Below are 7,795 nucleotides of genomic sequence, written 5' to 3' on the forward strand. Positions count from 1 at the left end.
ATATGCTACCCCCATGAGCCAAGTAATCAACTATGAGTCCCTGGTTCTTTTCTTTGGCTCAGCTACAAGCTGAGGCTCAGAGATAATCCATCTCTAACTCAGGGATGGTCAACAGGCATCAAATACCTGCTCCAAAGTTTTAGAAGTAAATTAAGGCATAGAACAAAAGTTGCTCATGCGTCTCTGTGATATATGTCAGCAATTCAACTCATTGAAGAAAAAAAATGGACTGTGTTTACTCTCATGAAATCTGTACTTAGTGATTTTACAGCAAAGAACATGTATAAGAAGTGTTACACACAAAATGAGATTAACTTCATTACCACTGACAAGTATAGACTAAGGTACAAAAACAAGTGTTTGACTTGGAAATTCAACTTTATTTATAAATGTCCTATAAACAAAGATGCTATTCCACCCCTTTAAAATATTATAACTGATAATTTCCATAGAAACCATTTACACAGTTTTAATCTTTCTGTATAAAACTGTATTATGGGATGAGTAAAATATAGGATGGTCTAAGACATAAAAACAAAACAAAACACCTATCCAGCATGAATGCCCTAGTGACAGATGGAAACAAGAACTAAGAATCACACCCCTTAATATACTACTCCAAGAATTGAAACCATGATACTTTTGGGAGGTGTAAATGCTTTACAATAAAGTCTTCTTATAGTACAGTTTAGAACTGTGATTGTTTAGGATTGCTCTTGCAGGCTAATATTTACACTGATTTAAAAAAAAAATAAGTCATTGTTGTAAAAAGGGCACAGACTTTTCTACTCAGATTCTTCCACCAATGAAAATATAAATACTGATCTGGTCTCATCATTCAGGCCAATTACTAAAATAAGAAATGTATGAAAAGAATGTAAAACAAAAACACAATCACCATGCAACTATCTGACCTACAAAATTATAATTCTCCCTGAAGTCAGATTGTATTGGTCCTCGATAGTTACTGTAAATTTGAATTTTTCATAGCCAAGACAACAGAGACAAAATATTTAATGAAAGAGTTCACAATAATATCACCCCAATTACCTGTTTATCAATTTATATGTAGTAATTACTTTTTTAAATCCTTTAAATTTTGTCTAGGAGGAGAACCACTCTCCGAGCATCATAGCTAAGTCACAAGGAACTTTAAAAGTTAAAAAAAGTCATCCCTGAGAAGTGAGAGGAAAAGCTCTAAAAACAGAGAAGTGACAGTCCTGCACCTTTGAACAATCTTTACCACACCATGTACTTTTATTAACAGTCAGCAACCGAGTGTATTCCAATCCTGGAGAGTTACTGCCTCTGATGATCTCGTCTTTTTGTAATGAAACTGTAAGTGCAAAATTCAAAAACAAAAAAAAAACAAAAAAAAAGATAAATAGGGACTCTGGTTTTATCAGGTTTACATTTTTGCCAAGTCCAAGGACAGCCAGCTAAGACATGTATCTTCCAATAAAGGCCAAAGTAGTAACTTCTGCTGGCATCTCTTCTTCTGAGTCTCCATTTCCCCCATTGATCTTCACCCAAATAGTAAAAGTAATACAATTGCAACTGAGTTTATTACTATTAATGGCACTGCAAAAAAAGAAAAAAAAAGGTTGTTACTATAAAGAAAATATCTGAAAAAACTAAGTCACAGTTACTAGCATCCAGGAAGCATGGAAGTACCTAATATGTCATCATAAACATGCTGCCAATACTTGTAACAGGAACATTCAGACATCTGGGTCTTAAGGTTCAAAACTTAATTCAAAGGGGGCTTGTGTAACTGGGAATAAAGGTCACAATGTTACAATTATACTAATATGTAAACACCTGTAGGTAGTGCTGGTGTAGCTCTTGGAACAGAGCACACTGAACCCAGGCAGAAATATTCATAGACCCATATGGCTGGCTATCAGTGACACCTGACATTAGAAATTCATTGCAAAGGAGATTCCATAGCTTCATCACTAAATTAAGAATGAACTTATCATTCTATTCCAAGTTGTGATTAAAGCAGCTAAAAAAAGAGGAAGACAATGAGAATGAGAGAAAAGAGAGAGAGAGAGAGAGAGAGCAAGTGGGCTGAGTTTTAATGGTTTTCAAGAAAAGGTTCTGAACTCTTCTTTATTGAGTTGCTCTAAATAGCTTCTAAGAGAATAGCAGATAGGGGACCCTTATAGGACTCTATATAGCAGATATAGGACCCATACAGGACTCCAGATGACTTTACTATTAGGAAGCAACAGAGTTCCAGAAGGCAAGAATATCAAGTCTTTTGACTTGGAGAGGTAACATACAAACAGATATACCACTGAGCAATCCATTGGCATCAACTGGCTTATAAACAAGAAGCAAACTAAGAAAGAAACCAGTAAAGCGAGGTTAAAGAAAAAAAAATTCCCCACCACAAAGACAGTAGATAGCATTCCCACTCAGAAGCTTTGCTACTTAAATCAAACCACAAAATTAAAACGTTAAGAGTACTTCACTAGTGTTTCTTCTTACCTCTCATTACGGTTCTTACAGATCGAATAAGGTTCATTAGCTGAGATTTAATTCCTGGCTCCTCTCCGAATCCGCCAATTCCCTGGTCTGTTCCCCAGCCAACTGCGTAATATAAAAATGATTAGCTGTGTTAGAATTTATTATGCACTGGTCTTGCTCCCTCATTAGTCATTTTCTGAAAGATTATCTTGAGCCTTTATAGAAAGTCATACGACTCAAAAGTACAAACACCATTAAGTGAAATACTTTACAGTATATTTTTTACTTTTGATAAGCAACAAAAACTCATTTCATTTCCGCTTTGGTTTTATAAAATAAACTACAGTCTAATAAATTATTCCATGGCATTTAATTCAGTAGAGATGACCAATGTAACATTGATTGTTTTTTTACTCCTTTTTTAAGCTAACAAAATTTTTCTCAAGTCAGAACTGAAAAAGCAGTGTCAAGTTAAATAATAATTAATTAGCTGAATTCAGAATTTATAAAACCTAACGTAATTACCAGTCTAAAGACACTGTAACTGAGACTCACTGTGTACATTACACGGGGGAAATCCTGACCTAGACGTGGTCATCGCCTGGTTGGGCCTTCAGAGCGCGCTCCATCACGTCAGCAGGGCACATCCTTTCCCCCCTTGCTCATCTTTTATTTCTCAGTCTTGAGGTGAGGAATTTAGCCCTCTATGCCATTCGTGTTCCGTAAATGAGTCTTTTTCCTGATTTATAAATCATTATTTCTTTATCTTTACCTGCTAGTTCCTTTTTTTAATTGCCTGACACATTCTTCTGAAGACTTGCATGTCCTCATTTCTGCAGTGTGTCCTTCTCTTGTCCTCATTTCAGGTCCACCTGTCACATCTCCTATGACTACATTTTTAAAATCTCAAATGACTTAATTAATTCCTGACATGTTAACCCTTAAACCTGAAGACAGAGAACGAGTCTTTCTTTTATACAAGTATTGGGAAAAAGATTTCACTTTGCTTAATGATTTTTTGTTTTGGCAGCCCCAGCTGACTACTACAATTTCATGTTTCTTTTGTACCACTCATCCTTAGTACTGGACATAATAAATACTTATCTGATTTTTAAAAAATATATTTTTATATTAAAAAAAAAGCTTTATTGAGATACAATTCACCTTCAAGGCCTTTATCCCAGGCTCAGTGAACTATTGGTATAATTATTTAAAAATATCTGTGCTACTGTAAGATATATGAGACAGAGACATTGTTACATCTTTTTGACCTAACATGTAGTGACTGCCCATTTGTTTTAAGGAATGAAGAAAAACTTCCTGCCAATGAATCTAAGAATTGCTTGCTTCTCCAGCTAATCATTCCTCCTTTTTCTGTATTTCACTGAATTTATTGGGGTGACAACGATTCATAAAACCATACAGGTCCTAAGTGTACAACTTAATAAAACATCATCCACACACTGCATCATGCGCCAATCACCACGGTGCTTCCTTCTTTCTTATGCCTGAATATTTAGTTGGAGAGAGCTGCCTAGTTCTCACTGGCATTGCTGAGAGGTGCTCAAGCCTCTCCCATCTAAAAACAAAACAACCTCCACAAAACTCATCCTGGAATCTCCTTCCAGTTACCTTTTCCTCATTTCCTCCCACTTACTGATTCCCTTGCATAATCCTGCTGTCTCCATTGTGTCACTTTCCACCTCCTTCTCAACCCATTCCAATACGGATTTTACCTACGGATTTTACCTATGGCTGAATTATTTTTTGTAAAACCACCAATGACCTTACTATCTTGAATCCTCAGGACATTTTTCAGTCCTGACCCTACTTGGCTTCTCAGAACATTCCAATGCTGTGCTATTCCGTCTCCACATGTTCCTTGCCTTCTGTGGAACCCCACTGTTCCGATTTTCCCATTTCTGTTTTACTCACTCATCAGTTTCTCCTGTCACTCTTCCATCTATACCTAAACACTAAATACTGGAAGAGATTCAAGGACTGTACTGGTCACCGATTCCCTTTGTACTCTTCTTTCCCTGAGCAATTTCTTCTTTTCATATGGCTTCATTTATCATTGTGCTTGACAAACTCAAAGTTCAACCTCCACTCTGGCTCTTGCTGTTTTATGGTTTTAAGTCCAACCGACTACTCCACACCTCCACTTGCATATCTCACAGACATAATCTCAAACTCGGCATGTCCAAAACACATCTTGTTTTCTTCACCTTCTTATCCACCACCATCGCCACCACCCCTACTTTCCTCTGGCACTCTCTAACTCAGTAAAGGTACTACCCTTCGCTCAGTTGCTTGAGCCAGAAAACCAAGAGTGATCTTTGACTTTTTCCTTCCTTCCTCATTCCTAATGTCCAAACAAGTCTGCCTTTTCTACCTTTAAATATCTCCTGATTTGTAAGTTTCCTAGGGCTCTGTAACTAAGCATCCCACACTACGTGGCTCAACACAATAGAAATTTATTTTCTCACAATTCTGGAGTCCAGATACCCAAAATCAAGGTGTTGGCAGAAATGGTTTCTCCTAGGGGTTCAGAGGGACAATTCTGTCCACGCCTGTCTCCTAGCTTCCTGAAGTTAACAGTAATCTTGGCATTGTTTGGCTTGTAGCTGCATCACTCTAGTCTCTGCCTCTCGTATGGCATGGCTTTCTTCCAACTGTGTGTCTATGTATTTTTGTATCTCTCCTGACATGGACATCTCATTGGGTAAGGCCCATCCTATTCCAGTGTGACTTCTCTTAACTTGATTATACCTGTAGAGACTCCATTTTCAAATAAGGTCACATTCACAGGTACCAAAGGTTAGCACTTACATCCTTTGTGGGGGGACACAATTCAACCCATAACATGATCCCTTCCACTTTTTGGTACATAATAGTGGGTGAAGAGATGGACTCTTGAGTCAGACTGCTAAGTTTCAATCCCAGATCTGCCACGTTCTGGTTGTGTGATCCTGGAAAAGTTACCTACTATCTTTTGTGCTTTAGGTTCTCCATCTGTAAAGTGGGGATAAAACTATCTCATAAGGTTACTGTCAGGGTTATACAAGTTAATATATGTAAACCACCTGATACAGACCCTGGCACACAGTGTGAAGTATTAGTTGTTATTAGTCTTGTTCTTACACCCACTTAGCTGATAGCATGCCACCATCCCTACCTGCCCTGTTTGGATTGGTGCTCCCCATCCACTCTTCTACCCTTCCACTCTGTTCCTCATACTGTAGCCAGGAGATCTTGCAAATAACACATCTGATCATGCCACTGCCCTGCTTAAGACCTTCTTTTCACCTGCCCTACAGCTTTCTCACCCTCTCAACTTCTCCCACCCCATCACCTTCACCTGGGTAGGGTTTACTCACTGATCAGATTTGGGGTTGGACACATTTCCTCCAAGAAGCTTTCACAGATTCACAGGATGAAATTTCACTGCACTTCTTTTCTATTAATATTCTGTATCTTTGTTATTGTTATTTGTTCAGTTTTATTTACATTAACTTCCACGGGAAGGGCAGGGTGACTGCTGTAACCTCAGCTCTTATTACCCGGGCCTGGCATATAATTTATGTTCAATACATCTCTTATGCAGGAATAAATAAATCAATTTGTCCATGGGTTTGAGTTTCAGTGATTCACACAGACATAACTGGTACAATGTGGCAAGTGAGACATATAAACGCAGTAACCTGTCTCAATTTTGCCTCTGACAACAAGCATCAGCCTCTCCACGATGGCCTGGAGGCAGCTGCACCGTGAGGTCCCAGGGGCCTAATTTGTGTCTTCATCTTTGTATGACTCTAGCACAGTTCCTGGCACATCGCAGGCACCAAAAACTATGTGCTGAATAAACTTTCCTGGAATGTGGGTGGCTGGACGTCATGAAAATCCCAATACTGTCCCTTCCCTCTTAACCCCAAAGCCCAGGGAGCCCCACGGCCCTCCAGGAGTTCATTCACCCAATTAGCTATGCTCCAAATGAGCCACGCCCCTCCCTCTTCAGCTGAACACCAAGACCCTAGGTTTTTGGCCATTAAAAGCAATCACAGAGAATTGCATTAAATTACTAAACGAAAGTACTCGCAGGCAGCGGTGTCCCTGGCTCATCTCGGTATCCCTCTCATTCCCACTCCAAGGGCCCGGCACACAGTGGGAGTCTGTTTAACGATCTTTATCCCGCTGCTGAGTTCAAACCTGGTGAGATGAAAGTGGCTCGGCTTTCCCCTGCAAGGAAAGGCCCCAAGAACCGGGCCCTTGGCCGCTCGTCGGTCCCGGCCCAGCTTGTCCCCTCACGCAGCCCGGCTCGGGTCCGCGTCCCCCGGGCTCTGCCGCCGCCGCCGCCGCCTCAGCCCGGCCCCGCGGCCCCACTCACTGTTCTTGAGGAAACGCTCTTCATGCAGCACGGCGATGGCATTGACGCAGAGCAGGGCGGCCTGCAGTAGCGAGTACAGAGTAAAGGCCATGATCGCCGGGAGCCAGCCCGAGGACCAACCGACTCGTCTGCAGCCGCCGTAGGGAACGTGGCACCACCTAGGCCGGCGGCCTCCTACGGCAGCCGAAGAGGACCAAAACGCACTTGCCGCGAAGCTCCACCCACAGCTGTCTAAGCCCCGCCCCACGCTAACCTCTGTAAGGCCGGTCCGCTTAACAGTCTAGACGACGCAAGAGCCACGTGTGACTGTTCAAAGCTTGAAATGTGGCTGGTCCGAATTGTGGTGCAGTAAGTGTAAAATGCACACTGGACTTTAAAGACTTAGGACGCAAACAAGAATGTAAAAATCTCCCCCCAAATTTAAAATGTTGATTATATGTTGAAATGATATTTGGAATGTATTAGATTAATAATGAACATTAATTTTGTTTATTTCTATTTTTTAATGTGGCTGTGAGAACATTGGCAATGGCATGTGCGGCTTGAATTATATTTCTATTGGACAAGGCTGTACCAGCTGCTCCCAAGAGCTATATGAGCTGTTAATATTCCTATTTTACAGATAAAGAAATGGAGTCTTTGGCAAATGTTATTTTTTATTTAAAATAAAATAACTTATCTTAAAATTACTCAGTGAGGATCATCCTCTGCTTGATGAACCTGTAGCTAGACTCCTCTCAGCCTTCTATTAGATCTCAGCCTTGGCCTATAAAAACCACAAATGCTCAACACAGGATTTCATCCACTCTCCAATGCTCACATTACTAACATTTTTAAACAGCTCAAGGCCCTATACCTACCTGAGGGAGCTTAAGGCTGCCAAAGAATTTCCTTCCTTCTAGCCAACAGCTGCAAATAGGCCCTTGACCTGCC

General features: G+C 40.4%; 1 protein-coding gene across 1 annotated transcript; it reads right to left on the minus strand.

The window, feature by feature from the left end:
- Positions 1-234: 234 nt before the first annotated feature.
- On the minus strand, positions 235-7,037 carry IER3IP1 (immediate early response 3 interacting protein 1). Its single transcript, XM_045849676.1, has 3 exons — positions 6,863-7,037; positions 2,497-2,598; positions 235-1,581 (listed from the first exon to the last, which is right to left on the minus strand). The coding sequence occupies exons 1-3, from the start codon at positions 6,951-6,953 to the stop codon at positions 1,526-1,528; spliced, it is 249 nt and encodes an 82-aa protein (XP_045705632.1). The 5' UTR covers positions 6,954-7,037; the 3' UTR covers positions 235-1,525.
- Between the last annotated feature and the right edge of the window lie 758 nt (positions 7,038-7,795).

Source organism: Phyllostomus hastatus, unplaced genomic scaffold (genome assembly GCF_019186645.2).
Source record: "Phyllostomus hastatus isolate PE091 unplaced genomic scaffold, TTU_PhHast_1.1 phas_contig_80, whole genome shotgun sequence".
NCBI classification, from domain to species: Eukaryota; Metazoa; Chordata; class Mammalia; order Chiroptera; family Phyllostomidae; genus Phyllostomus; species Phyllostomus hastatus.